The sequence below is a fragment of the Oncorhynchus keta genome, unplaced genomic scaffold (assembly GCF_023373465.1).
Source record: "Oncorhynchus keta strain PuntledgeMale-10-30-2019 unplaced genomic scaffold, Oket_V2 Un_contig_2184_pilon_pilon, whole genome shotgun sequence".
Classification (NCBI taxonomy): domain Eukaryota; kingdom Metazoa; phylum Chordata; class Actinopteri; order Salmoniformes; family Salmonidae; genus Oncorhynchus; species Oncorhynchus keta.
Genome location: NW_026282639.1, coordinates 9,150 through 21,567, shown reverse-complemented (window position 1 = coordinate 21,567; position 12,418 = coordinate 9,150). Strand labels below are relative to the sequence as shown.

The 12,418-nt window shown below is 44.5% G+C and overlaps 1 protein-coding gene across 1 annotated transcript; it reads left to right on the top strand.

Annotated features, from left to right (window-relative positions):
* Positions 1-1,466: 1,466 nt before the first annotated feature.
* LOC127921263 (aminopeptidase N-like) lies at positions 1,467-11,755 on the top strand (the record flags this gene model as incomplete). Its single annotated transcript, XM_052505004.1, has 4 exons — positions 1,467-1,495; positions 3,564-3,629; positions 6,266-6,331; positions 11,580-11,755. Coding segments are annotated over exons 1-4 (335 nt in total), but the record flags the coding sequence as incomplete, so codon positions are not given.
* Positions 11,756-12,418: the final 663 nt, after the last annotated feature.

Sequence of the window (12,418 nt, the reverse complement as noted above, 5' to 3'; positions counted from 1 at the left end):
ACTGATCACTCTTCAGGAGGATTAATCTGATCATATAGAGTACAGTAAGACTGATCACTCTTTCAGGAGGATTAATCTGATCATATAGAGTACAGTAAGACTGATCACTCTTCAGGAGGATTAATCTGATCATATAGAGTACAGTAAGACTGATCACTCTTTCAGGAGGATTAATCTGATCATATAGAGTACAGTAAGACTGATCACTCTTCAGGAGGATTAATCTGATCATATAGAGTACAGTAAGACTGATCACTCTTTCAGGAGGATTAATCTGATCATATAGAGTACAGTAAGACTGATCACTCTTCAGGAGGATTAATCTGATCATATAGAGTACAGTAAGACTGATCACCCTTAAAGGAGGATTAATCTGATCATATAGAGTACAGTAAAGACTGATCACTCTTCAGGAGGATTAATCTGATCATATAGAGTACAGTAAGACTGATCACTCTTCAGGAGGATTAATCTGATCATATAGAGTACAGTAAGACTGATCACTCTTTCAGGAGGATTAATCTGATCATATAGAGTACAGTAAGACTGATCACTCTTCAGAGGATTAATCTGATCATATAGAGTACAGTAAGACTGATCACTCTTTCAGGAGGATTAATCTGATCATATAGAGTACAGTAAGACTGATCACTCTTCAGGAGGATTAATCTGATCATATAGAGTACAGTAAGACTGATCACTCTTTCAGGAGGATTAATCTGATCATATAGAGTACAGTAAGACTGATCACTCTTCAGGAGGATTAATCTGATCATATAGAGTACAGTAAGACTGATCACCCTTACAGGAGGATTAATCTGATCATATAGAGTACAGTAAGACTGATCACTCTTTCAGGAGGATTAATCTGATCATATAGAGTACAGTAAGACTGATCACTCTTACAGGAGGATTATCTGATCATATAGAGTACAGTAAGACTGATCACTCTTTCAGGAGGATTAATCTGATCATATAGAGTACAGTAAGACTGATCACCCAGGAGGATTAATCTGATCATATAGAGTACAGTAAGACTGATCACTCTTTCAGGAGGATTAATCTGATCATATAGAGTACAGTAAGACTGATCACTCTTTCAGGAGGATTAATCTGATCATATAGAGTACAGTAAGACTGATCACCCTTACAGGAGGATTAATCTGATCATATAGAGTACAGTAAGACTGATCACTCTTTCAGGAGGATTAATCTGATCATATAGAGTACAGTAAGACTGATCACCCTTACAGGAGGATTAATCTGTCATACCAGCCAGTAAGACTGATCACTCTTTCAGAAGGATTAATCTGATCATATAGAGTACAGTAAGACTTCACTCTCCCTCTCCCTCCCTAGAAAGAGCAGACCATCCTGAATGATGTCCACAAGGTGTTTGCTGTGTTGCCCCTGGCCCATCTCATCCTCTGTCCCGGAAAGAAGGAAGTCAACCAGCCTGTTCAGTGAGATGTTCAACACCATCTCCTACAGCAAGGTTCTCTATGTTCTAGAAAATCTCCTACAACAAGGTTCTCTATGTTGTAGACCATCTCCTACAGCAAGGTTCTCCATGTTCTGGACCATCTCCTACAGCAAGGTTCTCTATGTTCTAGAAAATCTCCTACAACAAGGTTCTCTATGTTGTAGACCATCTCCTACAGCAAGGTTCTCTATGTTGTAGACCATCTCCTACAGCAAGGTTCTCTATGTTCTAGACCATCTCCTACAGCAAGGTTCTATGTTCTAAACCATCTCCTACAGCAATGTTCTCTATTGTTCTCCATGTTGTAGACCATCTCCTACAGCAAGGTTCTCTATGTTCTAGACCATCTCCTACAGCAAGGTTCTATGTTCTAAACCATCTCCTACAGCAAAGTTCTCTATTGTTCTCCATGTTCTAGACCATCTCCTACAGCAAGGTTCTCTATGGTTCTCCATGTTCTGGACCATCTCCTACAGCAAGGTTCTCTGTGGTTCTCCATGTTCTAGACCATCTCCTACAGCAGGTTCTCTATGGTTCTCCATGTTCTAGACCATCTCCTACAGCAAGGTTCACAGCAAGGTTCTCCATGTTTTAGGCCATCTCCTACAGCAAGGTTCTCCATGGTTCTCCATGTTCTAGACCATCTCCTACAGCAAAGTTCTCCATGGTTCTCAACTTTTAAAGACCCAAAGAAAGCATGCCTCCCACTCCTTCCCATCCCACCCATAAACGTATCAGTGCCCCTCCAACCCATCCATCCCTTGATTCAACCAGTAGATTCCTCCAATCGCCCTCCCTCCCCCCACAATGACCAGACCCCCCACCCCCAAATACCTTCCCCGTGGGCCTGGAATCAAAGAACATAATACAAGTCAAAATAAATATCTGTAACTGGTTTGTGTGTGTTACAGCTCCATGGTTACACCTTCTCTCTAGTGTAGTAGGGAGATCCATGGTTACACCTTCTCTCTCTGGTGTAGTAGGGAGATACATGGTTACACCTTCTCTGGTGTAGTAGGGAGCTCCATGGTTACACCTTCTCTCTGGTGTAGTAGGGAGATCCATGGTTACACCTTCTCTCTCTGGTGTAGTAGGGAGCTCCATGGTTACACCTTCTCTCTGGTGTAGTAGGGAGATACATGGTTACACCTTCTCTCTCTAGTGTAGTAGGGAGCTCCATGGTTACACCTTCTCTCTAGTGTAGTAGGAGATACATGGTTACACCTTCTCTCTCTAGTGTAGTAGGAGATACATGGTTACACCTTCTCTCTCTGGTGTAGTAGAGAGATACATGGTTACACCTTCTCTCTCTGGTGTAGTAGGGAGATACATGGTTACACCTTCTCTAGTGTAGTAGAGAGATCCATGGTTACACCTTTCTCTCTGGTGTAGTAGGGAGATCCATGGTTACACCTTCTCTCTCTGGTGTAGTAGGGAGCTCCATGGTTACACCTTCTCTCTAGTGTAGTAGAGATCCATGGTTACACCTTCTCTCTAGTGTAGTAGAGAGATCCATGGTTACACCTTCTCTCTAGTGTAGTAGAGAGATCCATGGTTACACCTTCTCTAGTGTAGTAGGAGATCCATGGTTACACCTTCTCTCTCTGGTGTAGTAGGGAGCTCCATGGTTACACCTTCTTCTCTGGTGTAGTAGGGAGCTCCATGGTTACACCTTCTCTCTGGTGTAGTAGGGAGCTCCATGGTTACACCTTCTCTCTAGTGTAGTAGGGAGCTCCATGGTTACACCTTCTCTCTGGTGTAGTAGGGAGCTCCATGGTTACACTTCTCTCTCTGGTGTAGTAGGGAGATCCATGGTTACACCTTCTCTCTCTGGTGTAGTAGGGAGATCCATGGTTACACCTTCTCTGGTGTAGTAGGGAGCTCCATGGTTACACCTTCTCTCTGGTGTAGTAGGGAGATCCATGGTTACACCTTCTCTCTGGTGTAGTAGGGAGATCCATGGTTACATCTACTCTCAAGTAAAGAGGTCCCAGAATATTTGTTGATCTGACTGGAAAAAACCTTAAACTCCAATGTGACTGTTTTCTCTTTCTCAAATCCTATGATCTCTTCCACCCAGGGTGCTGCAGTTCTGAGGATGCTTTCTGAGTTCCTGACAGAGCCGGTCTTCGCCAGAGGACTTAGTGTGAGTATTGTTGCAGTATATTAACCAGAGGACTCACTGTGAGTATAGTTACAGTATATTAACCAGAGGACTCACTGTGAGTATAGTTACAGTATATTAACCAGAGGACTCAATGTGAGTATAGTTACAGTATATTAACCAGAGGACTCACTGTGAGTATATTAACCAGAGGACTCACTGTGAGTATAGTTACAGTATATTAACCAGAGGACTCACTGTGAGTATAGTTACAGTATATTAACCAGAGGACTCAATGTGAGTATAGTTACAGTATATTAACCAGAGGACTCACTGTGAGTATATTAACCAGAGGACTCACTGTGAGTATAGTTACAGTATATTAACCAGAGGACTCACTGTGAGTATAGTTGCAGTATATTAACCAGAGGACTCACTGTGAGTATAGTTACAGTATATTAACCAGAGGACTCACTGTGAGTATAGTTACAGTATATTAACCAGAGGACTCACTGTGAGTATAGTTACAGTATATTAATCAGAGGACTCACTGTGAGTATAGTTACAGTATATTAACCAGAGGACTCACTGTGAGTATAGTTACAGTATATTAACCAGAGGACTCACTGTGAGTGTAGTTACAGTATATTAACCAGAGGACTCACTGTGAGTATATTAACCAGAGGACTCACTGTGAGTATAGTTACAGTATATTAACCAGAGGACTCACTGTGAGTATAGTTACAGTATATTAACCAGAGGACTCACTGTGAGTATATTAAGGATAGGATAAGTAATCCTTCTCACCCCCTAAAAGATTTAGATGCACTATTGTAAAGTGGCTGTTCCACTGGATGTCATAAGGTGAATGCACCAATTTGTAAGTCGCTCTGGATAAGAGCGTCTGCTAAATGACTTAAATGTAAATGTAAATGTTAACCAGAGGACTAACTGTAAGTATAGAGGACTGGTTAATATCAACCGACATCATGACACTTCCACCACTTCTCTCTCTCTCGCTCACTCTCACTCTCTCCCTGCCTCTCTCTCCCTGGCTCTCTCTCCCTCCCTGCCTCTCTCTCCCCCTGCCTCTCTCTCTCCCTGCCTCTCTCTCCTCCCACCTCTCTCTCCCCTCGCCTCTCCTCTCTCTCTCTCTCCCCCCCCTGCCTCTCTCTCTCCTCTCTCTCTCCCCCTGCCTCTCTCTCCCACTCTCTCTCTCCCTGCCTCTCTCCTCTCTCCCCCCCTGCCTCTCTCTCTCCCTGCCTCTCCCCCTCTCACTGGTTCTCTCTCTCCCTGCCTCTCTCTCCCCTGCCTCTCTCTCCCTGCCTCTCTCTCTCTGCCTCTCTCCCCATGCCTCTCTCTCTCCCTGCCTCTCTCCCACCTCTCTCTCCCCTGCCTCTCTCTCTCCTCTCTCTCTCCCCCTGCCTCTCTCTCTCTCCCTGCCTCTCTCCCCCTCTCTCTCTCCCTCCCTCTCTCTCCCCCCTCTCTCTCCTCTCTCTCTCTCTCTCCCCTGCCTCTCTCCCCCTGCCCTCTCTCCCCTGCCGCTCTCTCCCCCTGCCCCTCTCTCCTGCCTCTCTCTCTCCTCTATCTCTCTCCCCCTGCCTCTCTCTCTCTCCTCTGCCTCTTTCCCCCTCCCCCTCTCTCTCTCCCCCTCTCTCTCCTCTCTCTCCACCTGCCTCTCTCCCCATGCCTCTCTCTCCCTGCCTCTCTCTCCCACCTCTCTCCTCCCTGCCTCTCTCTCCCTCTCTCTCCCCTGCCTCTCTCTCCCTGCCTCTCTCCCCCCCCTCTCTCTCTCTCTCTCCCTGCCTCTCTCCCCCTCTCTCTCTCTCCTCTCTCTCTCTCCCCTGCCTCTCTCTCTCATCTCTCTCTCTCTGCCTCTCTCTCTCCCTGCCTCTCTCCCCCTGCCGCTCTCTCCCCCTGCCCTCTCTCTCTCCCTGCCGCTCTCTCTCCTCTATCTCTCTCCCCTGCCTCTCTCTCTCCCTCTGCCTCTTTCCACCTCTCCCCCCTCTCTCTCTCCCCTCTCTCTCTCCTCTCTCCACCTGCCTCTCTCTCTCCTCTCTTTCTCTCTCCCACCTCTCTCTTCCCTCCCGCTGCCTCTTTCCCCTGCCTCTCTCTCTCCCTGCCTCTCCCCCTCTCTCTCTCCTCTCTCTCTCTCCCCCTGCCTCTCTCTCTCCCTGCCTCTCTCTCTCCCTCTCTCTCCCACCTCTCTCTCTCTCTCTCCTCTGCCTCTCTCTCTCTCTCTCCTCTCTCTCCCTGCCTCTCTCTCTCCCACCTCTCTGTCCATCCCGCTGCCTCTTTCCCCTCTCCCCTCTCTCTCTCCTCTCTCTCTCCTCCTCCCTGCCTCTCTCTCTCCCACCTCTCTCTCTCTCTCCTCTCTCTCCTCCCTCTCTCTCTCCCCCTCTCTCTCTCTCTCCTCTCTCTCTCTCCTCCCCTGCCTATCTCTCTCCCACCTCTCTTTTCCCTCCCTCTGCCTCTTTACCCCTCTCACCCCTCTCTCTCTCTCCTCCTCTCTCTCTCCCCTGCCTCTCTCTCCCACCTCTCTCTGTCCCTCCTGCTGCCTCTTTCCCCTCTCTCCCCTCTCTCTCTCTCCCCCTCTCTCTCTCTCTCTCTCTCTCCCTGTTTATCTCTCTCTCTCTCCCACCTGTCTCTCTCTCTCCTCTCTCTCCTCTCTCTCTCAGTCATACCTGAATGAGTTTGCCTTCAACAACACAGTGTATTCAGATCTCTGGGATCATCTTCAGAAAGTAAGTCCTATTCTACCATTTATACAGTATGATAAATAGACCTCTATACTCTCTCTATGATCTGTATACTATCTCTATGATCTGTCTACTATCTCTATGATCTGTATACTATCTCTATGATCTGTATACTATCTCTATGATCTGTCTACTATCTCTATGATCTGTCTACTATCTCTATGATCTGTCTACTATCTCTATGATCTGTCTACTATCTCTATGATCTGTATACTATCTCTATGATCTGTATACTATCTCTATGATCTGTATACTATCTCTATGATCTGTACACTATCTCTATGATCTGTATACTATCTCTATGATCTGTCTACTATCTCTATGATCTGTAAACTATCTCTATGATCTGTCTACTATCTCTATGATCTGTATACTATCTCTATGATCTGTCTACTATCTCTATGATCTGTCTACTTCTCTATGATCTGTATACTATCTCTATAATCTGTCTACTATCTCTATGATCTGTATACTCTCTCTATGATCTGTCTACTATCTCTATGATCTGTCTACTATCTCTATGATCTGTCTACTATCTCTATGATCTGTAAACTATCTCTATGATCTGTCTACTATCTCTATGATCTGTATACTATCTCTATGATCTGTATACTATCTCTATGATCTGTATACTATCTCTATGATCTGTATACTATCTCTATGATCTGTATACTATCTCTATGATCTGTCTACTCTCTATGATCTGTATACTATCTCTATGATATGTATACTATCTCTATGATCTGTATACTATCTCTATGATCTGTATACTATTCTATGATCTGTATACTATCATTATGATCTGTATACTATCTCTATGATGGTCTTCTATTATCTCATTTTCAATCTACAATTAGCTTCTAAAATGAGTATTAAATATAATTGGGTATTGTGTGTGGAAAACCCTGTGGTTGAAATCTGTTCTGAACGACCCTAGAGATGGTGCCGTTGTACTCTCTATCATTAAATCTGTTCTGAACGACCCTAGAGATGGTGCCGTTGTACTCTCTATCATTAAATCTGTTCTGAACGACCCTAGAGATGGTGCCGTTGTACTCTCTATCATTAAATCTGTTCTGAACGACCCTAGAGATGGTGCCGTTGTACTCTCTATCATTAAATCTGTTCTGAACGACCCTAGAGATGGTGCCGTTGTACTCTCTATCATTAAATCTGTTCTGAACGACCCTAGAGATGGTGCCGTTGTACTCTCTATCATTAAATCTGTTCTGAACGACCCTAGAGATGGTGCCGTTGTACTCTATCATTAAATCTGTTCTGAACGACCCTAGAGATGGTGCCGTTGTACTCTCTATCATTAAATCTGTTCTGAACGACCCTAGAGATGGTGCTGTTGTACTCTCTATCATTAAATCTGTTCTGAACGACCCTAGAGATGGTGCTGTTGTACTCTATCATTAAATCTGTTCTGAACGACCCTAGAGATGGTGCCGTTGTACTCTCTATCATTAAATCTGTCTTGAACGACCCTAGAGATGGTGCCGTTGTAGTTCTGAACGACCCTAGAGATGGTGCCGTTGTACTCTCTATCATTAAATCTGTTCTGAACGACCCTAGAGATGGTGCCGTTGTACTCTATCATTAAATCTGTTCTGAACTACCCTAGAGATGGTGCCGTTGTACTCTCTATCATTAAATCTGTTCTGAACGACCAGAGATGGTGCCGTTGTACTCTCTATCATTAAATCTGTTCTGAACGACCCTAGAGATGGTGCCGTTGTACTCTCTATCATTAAATCTGTTCTGAACGACCCTAGAGATGGTGCCGTTGTACTCTCTATCATTAAATCTGTTCTGAACGACCCTAGAGATGGTGCCGTTGTACTCTCTATCATTAAATCTGTTCTGAACGACCCTAGAGATGGTGCCGTTGTACTCTCTATCATTAAATCTGTTCTGAACGACCCTAGAGATGGTGCCGTTGTACTCTCTATCATTAAATCTGTTCTGAACGACCCTAGAGATGGTGCCGTTGTACTCTCTATCATTAAATCTGTTCTGACGACCCTAGAGATGGTGCCGTTGTACTCTCTATCATTAAATCTGTTCTGAACGACCCTAGAGATGGTGCCGTTGTACTCTCTATCATTAAATCTGTTCTGAACGACCCTAGAGATGGTGCCGTTGTACTCTCTATCATTAAATCTGTCTTGAGCGACCCTAGAGATGGTGCCGTTGTACTCTCTATCATTAAATCTGTTCTGAACGACCCTAGAGATGGTGCCGTTGTACTCTCTATCATTAAATCTGTCTTGAACTACCCTAGAGATGGTGCCGTTGTACTCTATCATTAAATCTGTTCTGAACGACCCTAGAGATGGTGCCGTTGTACTCTCTATCATTAAATCTGTTCTGAACGACCCTAGAGATGGTGCCGTTGTACTCTCTATCATTAAATCTGTTCTGAACGACCCTAGAGATGGTGCCGTTGTACTCTCTATCATTAAATCTGTTCTGAACGACCCTAGAGATGGTGCCGTTGTACTCTCTATCATTAAATCTGTTCTGAACGACCCTAGAGATGGTGCCGTTGTACTCTCTATCATTAAATCTGTTCTGAACGACCCTAGAGATGGTGCCGTTGTACTCTCTATCATTAAATCTGTTCTGAACGACCCTAGAGATGGTGCCGTTGTACTCTCTATCATTAAATCTGTCTTGAACGACCCTAGAGATGGTGCCGTTGTACTCTCTATCATTAAATCTGTTCTGAACGACCCTAGAGATGGTGCCGTTGTACTCTCTATCATTAAATCTGTTCTGAACGACCCTAGAGATGGTGCCGTTGTACTCTCTATCATTAAATCTGTTCTGAACGACCCTAGAGATGGTGCCGTTGTACTCTCTATCATTAAATCTGTTCTGAACGACCCTAGAGATGGTGCCGTTGTACTCTCTATCATTAAATCTGTCTTGAACGACCCTAGAGATGGTGCCGTTGTACTCTCTATCATTAAATCTGTCTTGAACGACCCTAGAGATGGTGCCGTTGTACTCTCTATCATTAAATCTGTTCTGAACGACCCTAGAGATGGTGCCGTTGTACTCTCTATCATTAAATCTGTTCTGAACGACCCTAGAGATGGTGCTGTTGTACTCTCTATCATTTAATCTGTTCTGAACGACCCTAGAGATGGTGCTGTTGTACTCTCTATCATTAAATCTGTTCTGAACGACCCTAGAGATGGTGCCGTTGTACTCTCTATCATTAAATCTGTTCTGAACGACCCTAGAGATGGTGCCGTTGTACACTCTATCATTAAATCTGTTCTGAACGACCCTAGAGATGGTGCCGTTGTACTCTCTATCATTAAATCTGTTCTGAACGACCCTAGAGATGGTGCCGTTGTACTCTCTATCATTAAATCTGTCTTGAACGACCCTAGAGATGGTGCCGTTGTACTCTCTATCATTGAATCTGTCTTGAACGACCTAGAGATGGTGCCGTTGTGCTCTCTATCATTAAATCTGTTCTGAACGACCCTAGAGATGGTGCCGTTGTGCTCTCTATCATTAAATCTGTTCTGAACGACCTAGAGATGGTGCCGTTGTACTCTCTATCATTAAATCTGTTCTGAACGACCTAGAGATGGTGCCGTTGTACTCTCTATCATTAAATCTGTTCTGAACGACCCTAGAGATGGTGCCGTTGTACTCTCTATCATTAAATCTGTTCTGAACGACCTAGAGATGGTGCCGTTGTACTCTATCATTAAATCTGTTCTGAACGACCCTAGAGATGGTGCCGTTGTACTCTCTATCATTAAATCTGTCTTGAACGACCTAGAGATGGTGCCGTTGTACTCTATCATTAAATCTGTCTTGAACGACCCTAGAGATGGTGCCGTTGTACTCTCTATCATTAAATCTGTTCTGAACGACCCTAGAGATGGTGCCGTTGTACTCTCTATCATTAAATCTGTTCTGAACGACCCTAGAGATGGTGCCGTTGTACTCTCTATCATTAAATCTGTTCTGAACGACCCTAGAGATGGTGCCGTTGTACTCTCTATCATTAAATCTGTTCTGAACGACCCTAGAGATGGTGCCGTTGTACTCTCTATCATTAAATCTGTTCTGAACGACCCTAGAGATGGTGCTGTTGTACTCTATCATTAAATCTGTTCTGAACGACCCTAGAGATGGTGCCGTTGTACTCTCTATCATTAAATCTGTTCTGAACGACCCTAGAGATGGTGCCGTTGTACTCTCTATCATTAAATCTGTTCTGAACGACCCTAGAGATGGTGCCGTTGTACTCTCTATCATTAAATCTGTTCTGAACGACCCTAGAGATGGTGCCGTTGTACTCTCCTTCATTAAATCTGTTCTGAACGACCCTAGAGATGGTGCCGTTGTACTCTCTATCATTAAATCTGTTCTGGACGACCCTAGAGATGGTGCCGTTGTACTCTCTATCATTAAATCTGTTCTGAACGACCTAGAGATGGTGCCGTTGTACTCTCTATCATTAAATCTGTTCTGAACGACCCTAGAGATGGTGCTGTTGTACTCTCTATCATTAAATCTGTTCTGAACGACCCTAGAGATGGTGCCGTTGTACTCTCTATCATTAAATCTGTTCTGAACGACCTAGAAATGGTGCCGTTGTACTCTCTATCATTAAATCTGTCTTGAACGACCCTAGAGATGGTGCCGTTGTACTCTCTATCATTCAATCTGTTCTGAACGACCCTAGAGATGGTGCCGTTGTACTCTCTATCATTAAATCTGTCTTGAACGACCCTAGAGATGGTGCCGTTGTACTCTCTATCATTAAATCTGTTCTGAACGACCCTAGAGATGGTGCCGTTGTACTCTCTATCATTAAATCTGTCTTGAACGACCCTAGAGATGGTGCCGTTGTACTCTCTATCATTAAATCTGTCTTGAACGACCCTAGAGATGGTGCCGTTGTACTCTCTATCATTAAATCTGTTCTGAACGACCCTAGAGATGGTGCCGTTGTACTCTCTATCATTAAATCTGTTCTGAACGACCCTAGAGATGGTGCCGTTGTACTCTCTATCATTAAATCTGTTCTGAACGACCCTAGAGATGGTACCGTTGTACTCTCTATCATTAAATCTGTTCTGAACGACCCTAGAGATGGTGCCGTTGTACTCTCTATCATTAAATCTGTTCTGAACGACCTAGAGATGGTGCCGTTCTCCTTCATTAAGGTGTTGTTATGTGTTCCATCCTCTGACAGGCAGTCCTCACCACTCCAGGGATGAGTCTACCTCACACGGTGCATGACATCATGAACCGCTGGATCCTTCAGATGGGCTTCCCAGTGGTTACCATAGATACGGCCACGGGACACATTACCCAGAAGCACTTCCTCCTGGACCCTGACTCTGTAGTGGACAGACCCTCTCCATACAAGTAAATATTCTTCTTGAGCTCATTTCTGTGATGCTGTTTTACCATAGACAAGGGGTGGCAGGTAGCGTAGAGGTTAAGGGGCGTTGGGCCAGTGACTGAAAGGTTGCTGTTTGTAATCCCCGAGCCGTTCTGCCCAGTTAACCCCTAACAACAAGGCAGTTAACCCCAACGACAAGGCAGTTAACCCCAACGACAAGGCAGTTAACCCCCAACGACAAGGCAGTTAACCCCCAACGACAAGGCAGTTAACCCTGTAACGACAAGGCAGTTAACCCCAACGACAAGGCAGTTAACCCCCAACGACAAGGCAGTTAACCCCCAACAGCAAGTCAAATAACCCCCAGCAGCAAGGAAATTGGTTAACCCCAACAACAAGGCAATTGGTTAACCTCCAACAACAAGGCAATTAGTTAACCCCAACAAGGCAGTTAACCCCAACAACAAATCAAGTCACATACACATGGTTAGCAGATGTTAATGCGAGTGTAGCGAAATGCTTGTGCTTCTAGTTCCGACAATGCAGTAATAACCAACAAGTAATCTAACTAACAATTCCAAAACTACTGTCTTATACACAGTGTAAGGGGATAAAGAATATGTACATAAAGATATATGAATGAGTGATGGTACAGAGCAGCATAGGCAAGATACAGTAGATGGTAT